Source organism: Leptinotarsa decemlineata, unplaced genomic scaffold, assembly GCF_025532065.1.
Source record: "Leptinotarsa decemlineata unplaced genomic scaffold, Ldec_3_MD MMD2_tig00026347_RagTag_RagTag, whole genome shotgun sequence".
Classification (NCBI taxonomy): Eukaryota; Metazoa; Arthropoda; class Insecta; order Coleoptera; family Chrysomelidae; genus Leptinotarsa; species Leptinotarsa decemlineata.
Window position 1 is genome coordinate 2,587,205 of NW_027412698.1, and position 17,263 is coordinate 2,604,467.

Genomic DNA, 17,263 nt, shown 5'->3' on the forward strand with positions numbered 1-17,263 from the left:
ATTCTTCTATTTAGTTCTTTCAGGGATTTCAAATCATTCTATATAATATCAGACAATGGAAGTCCGAACTAATGAAATTCATCATGAAACATTGTCAATCACCTTCAAACAAACATAAATTTTATTTTTATAAAATACAATAAACTAATAACACTAAAAAAATCAAATGAAAGTGAGAGAATCTTTAAAGATGGAACACTAATATTTTGGTAAACTTATTCATTATCAATTTCAATAGAAATAAAATAGCAGATGGAAAAAGTAATGATCGACTTTATTCATGTGAAGTTGACAAATGGAAAATAAAAATATGATACTTAACTGAACAAAAGAGTGGAGTTTAACGTATACGAAGAATAAATTATAATCTATTTATTATTATTTATTCATTAACATAAATATATGTTATAATATATAACATATATTTATGAAGATATAGAAATGACCAAATTGATTAAACGAGATTGAATGGTGTAAAAGTTGAAACTTGTAGAAACCAATTACCCTAACATCAAACTGATATTATTTGCACTCGACGGGTGCTTTGCTAAGAGCGATGTTGCTAAAACCTTCTCTGCTCTAAAATGGGTTCAGTTTTTATTAGATGGCAGCACTTGATGGGGAAAACACGTTTTATAGATTAGTTAAACATTATTTCATATTTCATTTGGTGAAGAAGTTGAAAACATGTTTGGAAGAATAAATGGAAAACAATGAGTTACCGACATTCTTCTTTACATTATCGATAACTTTCCCTCCTACATATTTTTTATGTAACATCTCATTTCTTCACAAAGTGTTTTCGCGATTTTCAATATGGCGCCGCCACTCCATAGGGCTCTTAATGATTCGTAATTGGTGAAATGTTGTAATACTTTCAAATGAATATTTATAATCATTTCTGACATTTAATAACTAATAAGAAAGAAATCTTCATTAATGTGTTTATGTTCGTTGGTACCACCTGAACAACACATGATAAAAGGACGAATTCTCAAATTCTTGTATGAGTCCACGAATTGATCCGCATGATTCATCTATTGGACCATTCGACACATTATTCAAGAACTTGCCCAATCATTAAATATCACAGATGATTTTCCGCAAATGGCGTTCTTCTGCCAGTGGTGTTATTAACTAAAGTTATAATTAAAGACATCACATAACTAAAGATATAATTAAAGACATCACATAAAATTCCTGAACTCTTTTTTTAAATTTTCATATACATACAAATTTTTTGAACGAATGGTTAACCCTGATCCTATAGCAGCCCCCCCCCCCCGATAACAACTATGTAACCGAAAACTAACAAAACCTAAAACGAATAAACATCTTTGAACTTGAACAAATGTTATAATAACGTTGAAAAATTTTGGATCAAAGTTATTACTACCAGATCAACTATATCAAATATTATTGGGAAATGTTGGGTCATAGTGTATAGTTTCATTTCCCTATCAAAAATAATTTAGCAATTGACCTATCAATGACACAATGGTGCTGTTTCAAAATTAATCATTGGAACATATCTCTAATTCTAACAATGGAACCAGTTTAAGGTCTCAGTTACCTGTAGCAACCTGTAAAATACGACATATTACATATTACTGATAAAAAAAAGTTTTTTTAAACATTGATTTTACGCAGTAACTTTTGTATGTTGGTTTCTATTTAATTTTTATAGAAAACAAAACTAGTTTCGAAAACAAATCAAATGATAAAAAAGCCACTGTAGCTTGGAAACAAAACCTATCCGAACCTATTTTTATATGAACCTCTTTCATAAAATTAGTTCCTGAACACACTAACATGTTTTTTGAAAAGTAACTTTGTTGTTAAATATTGAATACTGTATTATATATATTTTCCTGATCAATTTTAGTATACCTATTCATAGATTTGCTCAACCTTATGAGATGGATAAATGAAACTTTCATGAAGTTTTTTAAATAATGCTGCAAATTGCTGAAATTTCATCTAATGACCAATACAATTGAAGCGATGAAAGTATTCACGTGAGTCATTAAGAAAATTCGCGATTGAATACATATAGCATTCTGTAAACAAGTAAACATTCATTTCGAGAAATGTACACATACAGGGCAGGAATTTGGCAAAAATATGTCTTTTAGTAGTCTTCACTCACAAAAAGATATTTGTACAACTACGTTATTTGTAATGACTTTATCTACCGAACCCCATAGATTAAATCCTGCAAATCCTACTAATATTATTCATATATTCAGTTCAAAATATACATGCAAGAGGTCGCTGTTTTTCTACTGTTCTATGTATACTCCAAGAACATATTTTTTTTAAATTAATGCAGCATTCTGCATTGATTTTTATATCATGGTTATTCAATTGAAATTGTTTTTTCCCAATCAGGCCAATGGGATAAATCCTTCCGTTCCTCCTCTAGTCTCCTCTCCTTGAAGCAGAGGAGAGTATCAGTCGCATATACACATAAAATTGAGATATATTGTATAAGACATTTAGGCTTTCGCGGCCATCTTTTGAAACTGTTATATTGAACTACACACTGAAAACTTTATATAACTAACAGTTTCATTGAAATATATTCTGAGTTGATACGTATTTGAAAACAGAATGTGAATTTTGAAATGTTTCTTCAAATTCTGCATTGCATACTTTAATCAAAAGTTGTAGTAAACACATATCTAACATATTTGATGGTGTATTCGTAATAATTTTCCTTTTTCTAGTATTTCAAACTGGTATGGTGGGATATCCAGAATCTGTAACAGACCCAAGCTACCACAAACAAAGTCTCGTCTTAACACACTCTATTGTTGGATTTTATGGTGTTCCCGATTCAACAAAAGACGATACTGGTATTCCCTAGTACGTATATAGACACTCAAGAATTATCCAAATCAAATAAATCATGGAATACGGGCCCTGTGACACGTTTTCATGATATATTTTGATGTATCTTTATAAAAACCTAGCAGACTCTCGAACGTCGTTCCGCCTAACAGTCGATGAATGAGCAAATTTAGGATTTTAATATTGATACAAAACTAATCAGTATAATAAAATGAATGGTATTGGTATATAATAAAATAAATGGGAATTGGCACCCTGTGATATACATGTGACCTATCAGTTGCGTTTTATTATAATACGTCACTATTATTACTGATGTTTTGCCTCTTTTATTACAATCATTTTTATTGATGAAATATCATATTTCAATAATTATTAACTTATTCCCAAAAAAGACACAAAAATCATAAAAATTGGTCCAGCCGTTCTTGAGTTTTTCAAAATTATGTTTTTTATTAACGAATTATGATATTTCAATAATAATTTTTCTATTCCTGATGAAGACAAATCCAAAATCCTTAAAAATTGTTCCAGCTGTTTTTGAGTTTTTTTTTTTATTATTACTTTTCTTTCTTCATATTTACTCAACTTTTAAATCCTCTCTGGATTAACACAAATTATTCAAAACCAAAATTAGCCAATTCGGTCCAGCATTTCTCGAGTTTTAGAGAGACTAACGAACAGCAATTCTTTTTTATATATTAGAGGATGAAAAATTAAATTTTTTAACTTTTGAAAACTGAAAATTTGTACCTCAATATTCATGCAATGCAAGAATATATGGAAATAATTTACTTTCTAAAGTTATCACTATGAAAATCTTGAAAGTTCAAATTCGTGTATCTGAAAAATGTAAAATTGAATATTTCTGTAGCTTTTTCGAGTCAAATCGATATGGGCTTCATTGTTGTAGACGAACACTGCGACTTTCCGAGTAGTTGGCGTAACAACCAAACTCTTTCTGCTTGGATGAGGAAGGAGAGTGTCTAGAATGTCTATTCAAAGAATAGACACTAGGCAGCCAACAAAACAGATCAGAGAAAAGGGAACCATTTTAGGAAAAATTGTATATTCGCTGCCAGTATCCGAAAACGATCAAGGTAAATTTTTAAACATTTTAGATTTGATTTTATTTAATTATTTCATTATTTCCATCTAGATGCATGTCTAAAGTAATATCTCCCTTAAATGAGAATAGAGTAAACATAAAAACAATGCCACGGAAGACATTAGTTATACATGATGTTCGGTATAGGCCGACCTGATGGTTTTTCTTGATATCCTCTATTCTCTTATGTACAAAGTTCTTTCTCACACGATGACGTCCGGTTACCTTTCCTGTGGTATTTCAAATTTAAATCTTATATTTCTCAATATCTAGATTTGTCCTATCAAGTCTGTTATTTCGCCTTTTTTTAACTTCTAGAAAGTTGTTGTCCAAAGTAATGTTTTGTTTAGAATTCCCTTCAGACTTCTGCTGCTGCTGCTTGAATTGATATCAACATTTTTTTTTTAATTTTAATATTTAATAGAATATAAGGTTTTTTATTTGAAGTCTCGAGGCGCTAGGTTATGCCTCCTTGAAACACTCACTGGGTTACCTCTTTCATTGATTGAGTGGTAGCTCCGAGTCAGACGCCCACAAATAGTGAATATAATATGCTTCGAACAACAGCAATCGATGTCATCCGGCATTTCGGTGTTGTAGGTGTGTGAAACATACAGTATGCACTGAATCCCCACTCTGAAGAATATTACATCAACGAGGTAAATGCGAAACTTTCCAGTAGCTGTGCCTTGGCTAGTAAAGCTACAGGATATCCCTTAGCCTTAATGGCAGCCAAATTTGCTTTGGGTATATCATTACCTGAGATCAATAGTTATGTTAAACGACCAAAGATAACGACCTCAAAAATCTATATTGCTCTCCATAGGAAGTTTTAAGGTGATTTTTTTTTCATCCGAAGGCTAGGCCAAAAGTAAACTATTTATTTTTTAGCACAAAATGCAGTTGTTGCCTACTATGAGGTCACTGCAGAAGAGGGTCTATAAGTTGTATGCCAGTTTAGGAACTGCAGATTTTTATAACGAGCATGGGGTTGACGTGAGTATTTTTTCTGATTAATCAAAACTGAACAATCTATCTCGAATGTTTGTGAGGAATTGCGTCTCTTCAATTTGAATTATATGTTCTGTAAAAGTTGGAAGATTGATTCCTATTGAGCAAAATTTATGTTATATTTTTCTTGACTGACCAGAAGAAGCGTCAACTGAGCTTTGAACTTTTTTCCAATAATGTTTTTTTATTAAGAGACCGTGGGAGCACGTGACCAAATTATTATCTGTCAATGATATTTTCATCTCTCTTCTTGCTTCACTCTCTCAAAGATGCACGCCCCTGCTGGCGAGTAGTGGAAGTAAGCACTTGAAATAAGTGCGACGAGAATAAGATTCAGCATTTTTTATTGAATGCCCACATTCGCTTGTTCATCACTTGGCAACGCTGCGCTGGTTTCATTCGTTTCTCAGTGGCGGGGCCAAAGATCGCAGTGGCGTGTGCGTTAAAAATTGAAAATACGAAAATGATGTGCAAATTTTCAATATCATTTTAGGTTTATTTGGTTTGCAGTTTAGTTTGTGATTCTAAAAAATGTAGAATCGTGAAAAAAGATTGAATTTATATTTTTCATCAGAATAGGTTTGTGAAATTAGTATATTTGATGCATTATATGCTTGGCCATACTTCTGGAATAGCTATTTATGTAAAGAGTTACGAAAAGTTTAAAATTGTGCCCATGAAATCCTTTCGTATTACATACAAGATTTTTTCTAATTCCATTGCAACATTGTTTTCATTATTTTTCAATAATAAAGTATTGAATCTACAAATATTTTCACTAATCAAGGATGCTATTCATCACATAACTTGTCACTTTAGCGTCTTCTATACATTCATTTTGCTCCATTTACTTTGAGTGATTTCATAGAGGCAGAAGAGATAAAGTAAGAGTTCTGAATGGAAATTTGTTCTTGTGTTGTGTGATTTCCGAGTTGAAAGGTATGACAAAATCACTGAACCGAGACAAGAATCAGCGAATGATATAAACATATATTTATAAAAGGCATATTCCGTAATCATTTACAAAAAATAAAACATGTGATTGTTTACGAGAAGTAAGGCGTTTTGTTTTCGTTAATTTTATAAATATATTTTTATATCATTCGGCAGTTCTAAGCAAGGTTCAATCATTTTTCCTCACTTTTCAACTTGGAAATCACTCAACGCAAGTACAAATTCTGATTCAAGACTAGATCCAGTAATTTTTTGTCGTTTTTTCACATTTCAAAATCACTCGAAACGAGTTGAATAAATTTATAGAAAACGTCAAATCGACAAGTTATGTTAAACATAATTGATTAGTGGAAATGAACTGTGAGTAATACCCAAAGAGAGTTTCATTGAAAACAATGAAATATAAGTGAAATGAGTGAAAAGTAAAATAAATCACATTTTTATAAAACATATATTTTAATGAATTTCATTAGTTCGGACTTCCATTGTCTGATATTATATAAAATGATATGAAATCCGTGAAAGAACTAAAAAAAAGAATTAAACAATTAAAGAACAATAATAAAAATGAGTAGCTGAAAAAACAATTATATTAGGCAAAAAAAACCTTGTATTTTATTTCACTAATGGTGAAATAAAATACAAGTAAAAAGGGAACAAATTGAACAAAAATATAAAAATTAAATTAAAAAGTTGAGAGATTCCAAGCCAAGTTGATTTTATGATTTTATTCCATAACGAATGTTTGGAATACAAACTGAGTAGAGAAAAGTATCTTCTGAGTAATTCAGTGTTCATATAAAAGTATTTGTTTCGAAAGATTTTTTTTTCGTGTAATTCAATGTTTATATGAAAGTAACTGTTTTAGGAGGGCTTTCTTTCAGTTTGTGTCTGAAAGTAACTTCTTTGCATGATCTACATACACATCCATGTATAGAGTTACTTATTTTAAAATTTATTACTTCTTTCCTTTCTTTGGAAGATTCCCACATTTTTTTGTATCAAGATGGAGTAGTAGAAAGCCAAAAATTAATCACTTCCAAAAATATAACCCCTTCAATTCAAAAAAAGAAATCTTCATTGATGTGTTTATGTTTGTTGGTACCACCTGAACAACACATGATAAAAGGACGAATTCTCAAATTCATATATGAGTCCACGAATTAATCCGCATGATTCAGCTATTGGACCATTCGACACATTCTGCCAGTGGTATTATTAACTAAAGATATAATTAAAATTCCTGAACTCTTATTTTAAATTTTCATATATATACTAATTTTTTGAAGGGATGGTTAACCCTGAAGAGGAATGAGCCTATAGCAGGCCCCCCCCCCCGATAACAACTAACCGAAAACTAACAAAACCTAAAACAAATAAACATCTTTGAACTTGAACGAATGTTATAATAACGTTGAAGAAATTTGGATCAAAGTTATTACTACCAGCTCAACTATATCAAATATTATTGGGAAATGTTGAGTCATAGTGTATGGTTTCATTTCCCTATCGAAAATAATTTAGCAATTGAACTATCAATGACACAATGGTGCTGTTTCAAAATTAACCAAAATTAACTGCAAATATCTGAAACTTCATCTAATGACCAATACAATTGAGGCGATAAAAGTATTCATGTGGGTCATTAACAAAATAAGCGATTGAATACATTTAGCATCCTTTTCTTTTACAGTTCACAAAAGGAAGACAAACAGTTTACATTTGTATTCAATCAGAGGGAGCTAATATTGGGATGATGGCGATGACCGTTTGACACTTTACATTGTTCACTTGTTTCCACAACTAATAAACTAGGCACTTCATATTTCACAGTGAGTAAATTTTATACAGTAATTATACATTTTGATCTCGAATTGGGAATGATTATGTCTAATATTCCGCATACTGGAAAATTTTAATTACTAGGTATGGGAGTTTAAAAATAGAATGTAATATAGGTTTTTAAGAATCATTAATGAAGTGTTGACGAATTTTATGAAATCGACTCAAAATCGTAATGTGGACTTACATCTGATGCATAAATTGATGTCGTATGCGAATTCTTTCATGGTTCCAACTGTAAAAAGTGTTCCTTTTATATTAAGTGAGACTTTTTTACTGTATTTGATTGTGATACTCCATGTTTTTTTATATGAAATTTTATCTATGTCTATCTGCTGAAAATACAATATTTTTGGAAAGTTTCTATTTTTTAATGATTATTAATATAATCCCCCTGTTACATGGACCATTTACCTTTTTGTTATTCAGATTAGGCTGTACGTTTCTGACCGTATCAATTACTTTCTGGCCATTCTTTATTGTGATCAGTTTTCCAAAAACGCAACACGTATTTCGCTATACAATAGCTAGTGTAAAGTAGAAGTAGAAAGCCAAAATTTTGTTTTTCAGAAACTACTCTCTTCTGAAAATATATTTGATTTAAATGGAAAACAACTTTGGATATAACGAAAAATACTGTTTCAGTCTCTTTGTAGATCATTTTGCAGAGTTTTAAATCTGAACCCGATAAAAGTTTGGCAAGATATAATCAAGTAAACATTAATTTCGAGAAATGTACACATACAGGGCAGGAATTTGGCAAAAATATGTCTTTTAGTAGTCTTCACTCACAAAAAGATATTTGTGCAACTACGTTATTTGTAATGATTTTATCAACCGAACCCCATAGATCAAATCCTACAAATCCTACTAATATTCTTCATATATTCAGTTCAAAATATACATGCACGAGATCGCTGTTTTTCTACTGTTCTACATATACTCCAAGAACATAATTTTTTCAAATTACTGCAGCATTCTGCACTTGACTTTTATATCACCAGTATTCAATTGAAATTGTTTTTTTTTTCCCAATCTGGCCAATGGGATAAATCCTTCCATTCCTCCTCTAGTCTCCTATACACATATAATTGAGATATATTGTATAAGACAGTCTTTTGAAACTGTTATATTGAACTACACACTGAAAACTTGATATAACTAACAGTTTCATTGAACTATATTCTGAGTTGATACGTATTTGAAAACAGAATGTGAATTTTGAAATGTTTCTTCAAATTCTGCATTGCATACTTTAATCAAAAGTTGTAGTAAACACATATCTAACATATTTGATGGTGTATTCGTAATAATTTTCCTTTTTCTAGTATTTCAAACTGGTATGGTGGGATATCCAGAATCTGTAACAGACCCAAGCTACCACAAACAAAGTCTTGTCTTAACACACCCTATTGTTGGATTTTATGGTGTTCCCGATTCAACAAAAGAAGATACTGGTATTCCCTAGTAAGTATATAGACACTCAAGAATTATCCAAATCAAATAAATCATGGAATACGGGCCCTGTGACATGTTTTCATGATATATATTGATGTATCTTTATGAAAAACTAACGGATAAATTGCGTTTTATTATAATACGTCACTATTATTACTGATGTTTTTCCTCTTTTATTATTATTATTTTTATTGATGAAATATCATATTTCAATTCTCATTTCCTATTCCCGATGAAGACAAATCCAAAAACACAAAAATCATAGGAATGGGTCCAGCCGTTCTTGAGTTCTTTTATAATTATTATCATTATTTTTATTGAAAAAATATAATTTTTCAATACTTAAATTGCCGGAAGGGGCATTCAAACTAGATCAAATGTTTCTCGCTAGTTCATCCTTGGGACACGGCGGACAATTTATTATAGGCAATGCCATAAATAAATGAATAAATAAGAACATGACTTCACCAGATTGTTGATACAACATTATGATGAGAAATTCCATCAAGGAGTAGAATTTGTCATTAATGAAATCAGAAATACTGGGTGATAAACTTTCGAGCTGCAGTCAAATCAGCAATCTCGAGGTGTTTCAAATGTAGGATTTTGAAAAGCAAATTTTCACCACCTCCAATGGATCAACCACCTGAAGCATGATTGAAGAGAGGTGTTAGAGCTTTCATTTACACTGGCATAAACTATTTTTCCCCAATTATGCTGAAGATTGGTAGTATTTGCGAAAAAAGATGGGATGTGCTATTCACATGCTTGGCTATTAGCGGAAGCGTAGGTTTCGATGGATTCAGCTGATGCGGAAGCACCTACTCCAAATCATTTTTTGGTCGGCTTTTCCAACAGGGAAGGTAATTTGGTACCAATCAATCCAGACGCGAATACTATAAGAAAAAATCTGTTCAAAAAATCTATTTTTACGGTTACCAGCTGCCGCATTCCTACGAATGACAACCCTCAGAAGTCGAAACTTGTGCGAGCTAAGGACTGGCGAGGTCTTACCTTTTAACGTGTGATTCCTAACACGGGTTGGACGATAGCAAGTGAAAATCGATCGTTCAGTCTGGGGCTTGAACCAGCGACCAACACGGTGGTCGATTTTAGTGAGTGAACAAAGCACCCACGTCGAACCGACTGACTACCATTCGACAGGACGGCATGAAAGATTTCTCGAATGCTGACAAATTCATTTTGGACTCGCTGCCAACCTTGTCCAAGTGAAGTTAATGGTTGCAAACCCATAGCACTCAATGACACAGTCATACTTGTCGATGATCAAACCCCACACAATGAGTGGAAATCAAGTAAAATAACGGCTATTTATCCAGGAATTCGTTGCAGAATTTTGGTTGTCGTCATAAAATCCTCAACTTTGGAGTATATGCGCCCAGTCACGAAAATTTGGAGATTGGAGCTACAGGAATAGTAATTCCTCAAGCGGGAGGAGAAAAAAAATTAAACGTCATATCAGAGGCTAAGGAAGCATATTTGCCTATACACTGGTTTGGATAATTGACATCTATCCACTTTCAAATCAACTTTATCTTGATGAAATGTAACATCAGTTGAAAACTCATTTGGATTTGTCAATTACTAATACCGGAAGACAACCAGAAGTTATCCCTTGCAAGAGCTCACTAGATCACTGATATGACGCCTCTGGATGTTTTTGAGATGACATCTGAAGTATATGATACACAACTGCAGTTCATTTTCAGAATTCGTGAATAGATAAAGAGGTGCTTGCAACGAAATTACCCCAGGAACATCTCCTAATGTGGGATATACATTTGTAAACAGACTTCATTATTATTAGGGTGCGAATGGTAAAAATTTTGAACATTTATTGGTATTAACTGAAGTTTTGAACTTTTTTTCAAAATTATATTTCATTGATTGTTGTTTGTTGTTGTTGATATTGTTATTTGGACATTTGTGAAATCCAAAGATTTTATAGAGGGGTCTAAAAGATTGTATAAATTTGAATTCAAATAATTTTTTGAGACTTATTTTATTTCAACTTCCAGGTGATATTTTGGTTGCTGATGTTATTGACTCCAATAGTTGGCGGCTGTGGCCTTCGAGAGATAAAAGATTGATAATGGACAAGCAAGTGTACAGAAACATTTCCACTGTCACCGATAAAGATTTGGATATGGACCATTTAATTATTCCTAACAAACATCTAGTTGTGATAGTGATGGGCAGCACAGCTGATAAAGAACATTGTAATAAAATTTAGAAGTGCTGTGAGGATCTTGAACTGAATACTGAAATGAGAGAATCTTCTGCACACAAAACCACCGGTTATACTTTGGACATAATAGGATATTATGAAGAACTGAATATTCCTATAATTTTTATAGCATTTTATAGCTGGAAGGCTAAATGGGGTGGGACCAGTTATTTCTAGCAACACAGATTATCCAGTAATAAATTGTCCGCCGGGTCCTAAGGATGAACTAGCGAGAGACATTTGATCTAATTTGAATGTCCCTTCCGGTTTGGGATGCGGCACTGTGTTATATCCAGAAACGGCGGCATTATTTGCGGCACAGAGTATCGCTATCAACAATTATATTGTTTGGAGTAAACTGAGGTTAAAACGACTAGGATTTTCAATATGCGTTTGGCTCTCTTTCCTGGGATTGGCGATTTCAGCAGAAAACCTTTGGGTACGATGTTGATGTCTCTAGCTCTGCACAAGAAGCTGAGGTGAGTTTCTTCTTTGGTGAGCTTGATCATAGCAATATATCCCAATATCATAATTTTACTATTTTCCGTAACAAAAATTCCATAAATATTTCATTCAAAATCAAGCAATCGGATCTGGAAACAAAAAATACAATCAAAGATTTAGGAATCACCCTTGACCTAAAAATGTCATTCAAACACCATATTGAAAATGTTACTTCTAGAGCACTAAAAATGTTAGGTTTCACTCTTAGATCTGCAGAGGAATTATCTCTCTCTTCCTTAAACATTATATGCTGAATCGTTAGATCAATAATCGAATACAACTCCACAATTTGGTGCCCTTCATATAATGAGGATATTGATATACTTGGAAGTGTTCAAAACAAGTTTTTAAGGTACTTTGCTTAGAAACTGGAAAATTATATTGTTGAATATAACTATGAAACTATATTGGACATTCTCAACTTGAATACTCTCGCTCATAGAAGATTAAAATCAGATCTTGAGCTAATTCACAAAATAATCAATGGAAGCATTAATTTTCCGGAACTTGTTGCTTTAAATGTAAATCCATGGAGAACAAAAAATAATTGAATAGAACTGGCCGATAGTTGATGATAATCCATATTAATACTCATTAATACAGATTATTGTATTGTGAAAATCATACAATAAACTGTATGTATTACTGAGTTTAAGAACAAGAAATATATACATTTTCCAAAGTACCCTTTTATCATTTTAACTATGGCCAGAATGAGTCCATAAGCAAAACTATGAGATTTGCTAACACTTACAATGTGGATATAGAACTTTTCAATTCTTTTTTGGATTCGTGTAAAAATACTGTGAAAATATTGTGATTGATTAGCTTATTTTTGCCTTTTTTATTTTTTCTTGCATCTAGCTGATAGTTATAGTACATAAGTTTGAATTTGTTGATTATTTCGTAAAAATAGGCAATGCCGTAAATAAATGAATGAATAAGAACATGATTTCACCAGATTGTTGATACAACATTATGATGAAAAATTTCATCATTAAGAAGTAGAATTTGTCATTAATGAAATCAGAAATACTGGGTGATAAACTTTCGAGCTGCAGTCAAATCAGCAATCTCGAGGTGCATGGTTGAAGAGAGGTGTTAGAGCTTTCATCAACACTGGCATGAACTATTTTGCCCCAACCCTCAGAAGTCGAAACTTGTGCGAGCTAAGGACTGACGAGGTCTTACCTTTTAACGTGTGATTCCTAACACGGGTTGGACGACAGCAAGTGAAAATTGATCGTTCAGCCTGGGGCTTGAACCAGCGACCAACACATCGGTCGATTTGAGTAAGTGAACAAAGCACCCACGTCGAATCGACCGGATACCGTTCCACCGGACGGTATGAAAGATTTCTCGAATGCTAACAAATTCATTTTGGACTCGCTGCCAACCTTGTCCAAGTGAAGTAAATGGTTGGGAACCCATAGCACTCAATGACATAGTCATACTGGTCGATGATCAAACCCCACACAATAAGTGGAAATCAGGTAAAATAACGGCTATTCATCCAGGAGTTCGTGGCAGAATTTTGGTTGTCGTAATAAAATCCTCAACTTTGGGGTATATGCGCCCAGTCACGAAAATTTGGAGATTGGAGCTACAGGAATAGTAATTCCTCAAGCGGGAGGAGAAAAAAAATTAAACGTCATATCAGAGGCTAAGGAAGCATATTTGCCTATACACTGGTTTGGATAATTGACATCTAGCCACTTTCAAATCAACCTTATCTTGCTGAAATTACTCTTACCGGAAGACAAGCAGAAATTATGCCTTGCAAGAGCTCACTAGATCACTGATATGACGCATCTGGATGTTTTTGAGATGACATCTGAAGTATATGATACACAATTGCAGTTCATTTTCAGAACTCGTGGATAGATAAAGAGGTGCTTGCAACGAATTTACCCCAGGAACATCTCCTAATGTGGAATATACATTTGTAAACAGACTTCATTATTGTCAGAGTGCGAATGGTAAAAATTTTGAACATTTATTGGGATTAACTGGAGTTTTGAATTTTTTTCAAAATTATATTTTGTTGTTTGTTGTTGTTGATACAGTTGATTAAACATTTCTGATTTCATAGAGGGGTCTAAAATATTGCATAAATTTGAATTCAGATGATTTTTTGAAACTAATTTCGTTTTAACTTCCAGGTGAGATTCTGGTTGCTGATGTTATTGACTCCAATAGTTGGCGGCTGTGGCCTTCGGGCAATAAAAGATTGATGGTGGACAAGCAAGTGTACAGAAACCTTTCCACTGTTAGTGATAAAGATTTGGATATAGTGAAAAGGAATTTCAAATGGGTTGCAGATCAACTGGACCATTTAATTCCTCCTAACAATTGTCTTATTGTGATAGTGATGGGCAGCACAGCTGATAAAGAACATTGTAATAAAATTAAAAATTGCTGTGAGTATCTTGGACTGAATACTGAATTCAAAGTATCTCCTGCACACAAACCCACCGGTTATACTTTGGACATAATAAATTATTATGAAGGACTGAATATTCCTATAATTTTTATTGCAGTGGCTAGAAGGCTAAATGGGCTGGAACCAGTTATTTCTGGCAACACAGATTATCCGGTGATAAATTGTCCGCCGGGTCCCAAGGATGAACTAGCGAGAGACATTTGGTCTAGTTTGAATGTCTCTTTCGGCTTGGAATGCGGCACTTTGTTATATCCAGAAACGGCGGCATTATTTGCGACACAGAGTATCGCTATCAACAATTATATGTTTTGGAGTAAACTGAGGTTAAAACGACTAGGATTTTTCAAGAGTTTGCCTAATACTGATGAAGACGAAATTACCCCCAGAAACATCTCCCAATGTGGGATATACATTTGTAAACAAACTTCATTATTGTCAGAGTGCGAATGGTAAAAATTTTGAACATTTATTGGGATTAACTGGAGTTTTGAATTTTTTTTCAAAATTATATTTTGTTGTTTGTTGTTGTTGAAACAGTTGATTAAACATTTCTGATTTCATAGAGGGGTCTAAAATATTGCATAAATTTGAATTTAGATGATTTTTTGAAACTAATTTCGTTTTAACTTCCAGGTGAGATTCTGGTTGCTGATGTTATTGACTCCAATAGTTGGCGGCTGCGGTCTTCGGGAGATAAAAGATTGATGGTGGACAAGCAAGTGTACAGAAACCTTTCCAATGTTACTGATAAAGATTTGGATATAGTAAAAAGGAATTTCGAATGGGTTGCAGATCAACTGGACCATTTAATTCCTCCTAACAATTGTCTTATTGTGATAGTGATGGGCAGCACAGCTGATAAAGAACATTGTAATGAAATTAAAAATTGCTGTGAGGATCTTGGACTGAATACTGAATTCAAAGTATCTTCTGCATACAAAACCACCGGTTATACTTTGGACATAATAAACTATTATGAAGGACTGAATATTCCTATAATTTTTATTGCAGTGGCTAGAAGGCTAAATGGGCTGGAACCAGTTATTTCTGGCAACACAGATTATCCGGTGATGAATTGTCCGCCGGGTCCCAAGGATGAACTAGCGACAGACATTTGGTCTAGTTTGAATGTCTCTTTCGACTTGGAATGCGGCACTTTGTTATATCCAGAAACGGCGACAGTTTGGAGTAAACTGAGGTTAAAACGACTAGGATTTTTCACGAGTTTGCCTAATTCTGATGAAGAAATGAGGAATTCCAAACAATAATTATTATTTTTTCAATTATTTTTATTGTTTATTGTTTTATTGTTATTTTTTCAATTAAAAAAGTGAATTGAAATTTTTTTCTCTATTACTATTTTTTCTGATCACCTCCTGACAAATAATGATATGGAAGGCAGATATAGTATTGTTATTTAACATAGTGCTCTACACTAATTATCAATTCTCCATGTTGTATTTCCTATTTTAGCTCCCAAGAAACAAAAACATAATAAACCTACTGCACCATCAAGGCATTCTAAGATTTGAATAAGATTCTTTGATAACTCTTGCGATGGCTTTGATTTAAATACCTTTTATACTAGAAATGCTTCCCTATATGTATTCTTTTACAAATATTCTAGCAACCATCTTGTGTTTGATAAACATTGCATTACACTGTTCATGAAACGGTGTTTCCAATATTTTTCAACCCATCAAACTCGAGAGTTCTGACTGACTAACTGTTGATACTACCTTCGCCACTACTGTCTTTTTCTGAGTAACCACGAATACGATGATTCACCCTTTCATTGGATCAGTGGGATAAGGAATTCGAAGCTAAACTACTTGAAACTGAATTGGATATTAGTTCTTTTGGGGGCTGTGAGGGCTCAGCCAGAGGATTAAACTCAGCCTCATTTAGAGTTCCCACTTCTTCTTTTGTCAAAGCTTGACCGTTTTGCTGCGAGTCTACCACCACACTGCACAACTCCAGTTCCTGCACTGTCTGTACATATTTGTATTAACTGTTGTACGGGTAACTATGAACCGAAGGATTCTGTTGCATAAAAACATGAAAATTTGATAGCGGCATCGGAGAAAGAGATTTGTGATAGATAATACTCGATTGGGGATGAGGATAGGATAGGATTGGCTGTACCATCATAGGTAGATGTTCATGGGAAACATGGATAGTTCACTTAGTGTTTTTGATTGAGGAATTGTACCTAAACCTGAAACTGCATTACCTCTTTGACACAGAATCTTAATTTTTTTAATCAAGGAAGAGGTACTAGCTCTTGGGTAATTGATCTCTTTGGAGATCCTAATGCCGATTTCATGAATGAACTCCAATGCTTGGGGGCCAAAGGTACCAAAGGTTTCGGTTCCCATTGCATAAAAAATTAAATTATCTCCTAAATAATTGTATTTTCGTTTTTTTGACAATTCCACTGATGAACCTGCTGCATCGCTGGACACAAAATTCGAAGGAACGTGACAAGAAGCCAAAGTATCGACGCTGGTGCAATCCCAGACAATCGGTTTCCCTCTCTGCCAAGGAATGAGAGTCATGCTATTTGGTCATTTCCCATCAACGCTACAAGTGCCTGGAGTTCTAAGATGGAAGGTATAGTTGCCGAAACTAAGGCATGATCTACAACTCAATCCATGATATCCTCGGGTGTCTACTTCCACTCCACATTTGCATTTGTGTTGAACAGAAATATTGAAATCTAGTAAAAGATCTACAGCAACTCTGAAAGAATCATTGTCCAATAATGTACCAAGGGATGACACTGGTAAGGCATTCAACCAACCTGCATGTTTTGACGACACTGCTTTTATACGTGACTTTT

At 33.3% G+C, this 17,263-nt stretch overlaps 1 protein-coding gene across 14 annotated transcripts in view; it reads left to right on the forward strand.

Moving 5' to 3' along the window:
* LOC141486245 (bifunctional phosphoribosylaminoimidazole carboxylase/phosphoribosylaminoimidazole succinocarboxamide synthetase-like) overlaps positions 1 to 15,704 on the forward strand; it is a 23,323-nt gene extending 7,619 nt beyond the window's left edge. For 2 of the 14 annotated variants that reach the window (XM_074183977.1, XM_074183979.1), the window contains exons 2-5: positions 7,620 to 7,758; positions 9,097 to 9,235; positions 14,141 to 14,870; positions 15,055 to 15,702. In XM_074183977.1, coding sequence (XP_074040078.1) covers positions 9,193 to 9,235; positions 14,141 to 14,870; positions 15,055 to 15,058 — 777 coding nt within the window. In that variant the 5' untranslated portion in view covers positions 7,620 to 7,758; positions 9,097 to 9,192 and the 3' untranslated portion in view covers positions 15,059 to 15,702. Of the gene's footprint in view, positions 1 to 1,885; positions 2,019 to 2,729; positions 2,869 to 4,452; positions 4,799 to 4,852; positions 4,958 to 7,283; positions 7,564 to 7,619; positions 7,759 to 9,096; positions 9,236 to 10,405; positions 11,065 to 11,265; positions 11,970 to 13,147; positions 13,958 to 14,140; positions 14,871 to 15,054 lie in introns of those variants that run through there. The other 12 variants (XM_074183985.1, XM_074183973.1, XM_074183975.1 and 9 more) reach the window with 12 other exon arrangements.
* The last annotated feature ends 1,559 nt before the right edge of the window (positions 15,705 to 17,263 follow it).